An 851-nucleotide genomic window follows, 5' to 3' on the forward strand; every position below is an offset into this window, starting at 1 on the left:
CCTTCCTGCATTGCCTCTTTGGCCATCTTCATCCACTTTGTCGCATTGCTGCGGTACTCATCCTTTCCCTTCCTATCCATCACCTTCCGGATGCATCTGTCCACCTCCTCCCTCCTCACCAAGCCTTTCACCTCTGCCCGCATCCGCACGCCGATCCCCCATGCACTCTCCACATACTTTGCCGTGGTTGGCTGGTCAGCCGACCTTGGCATTGCCACCATTGGCACACCGGCAACAATTGCTTCTGTCGTTGAGTTCCATCCGCAGTGTGTCAAGAAACAACCTGCAAGATAAAAGGCAAATTAGTCCCTCAAGAAATGGATATTTATTTACACACATGTATATAAAGAAACTCCCCATTTTCATACCTATGGCTTTATGCGCCAGGACATCAAGCTGGGGACACCAAGGCACAAGTAATCCATTTTCCTTGCATCTGTCATGGAGTTCTTCAGATATCTTTTCTACCTCGCTGGATCTCACGACCCAGAGAAATGGCTTGCCGGAATCGCAGAGCCCATTTCCAAGCTCGTCAAGCTCGCCGGCGTCGAGGCTGTAGACCGTCCCGTAGGACGCGAGGACTACTGAGATAGGAGGCTGCCGATCCAGCCATGCCATGCACGGCGCGTCGCTGCTGAAGAAGTTGACGCCGTAGGCCTTGTTCGACGGCAGGCGGCCGTCGTCGAGGAAGAAGGAGGGCAGCGTCGGGCCGACCGTCTTGGCGCGCCATCTCGACGCCATGTACTCCGCCTCCTGCGGCTCGAGGTCGCGGAAGGAGTTGACGAGCACGTCGCCGGCGTCCTCGAGGCCCTCGAACTGCCGGATGGACACGTCGAGGTACTTGGGGTACA

At 56.1% G+C, this 851-nt stretch overlaps 1 protein-coding gene across 1 annotated transcript; it reads right to left on the minus strand.

Moving 5' to 3' along the window:
• Positions 1–5: 5 nt before the first annotated feature.
• Positions 6–843, minus strand: LOC119345565 (UDP-glycosyltransferase 79-like; the record flags this gene model as incomplete). The annotated part of the gene is made up of 2 exons (XM_037615592.1): positions 369–843; positions 6–283 (listed from the first exon to the last, which is right to left on the minus strand). Coding segments are annotated over exons 1-2 (651 nt in total), but the record flags the coding sequence as incomplete, so codon positions are not given.
• Positions 844–851: the final 8 nt, after the last annotated feature.

This window comes from Triticum dicoccoides, unplaced genomic scaffold, assembly GCF_002162155.2.
Source record: "Triticum dicoccoides isolate Atlit2015 ecotype Zavitan unplaced genomic scaffold, WEW_v2.0 scaffold251347, whole genome shotgun sequence".
In the NCBI taxonomy this organism is placed as follows: Eukaryota; Viridiplantae; Streptophyta; class Magnoliopsida; order Poales; family Poaceae; genus Triticum; species Triticum dicoccoides.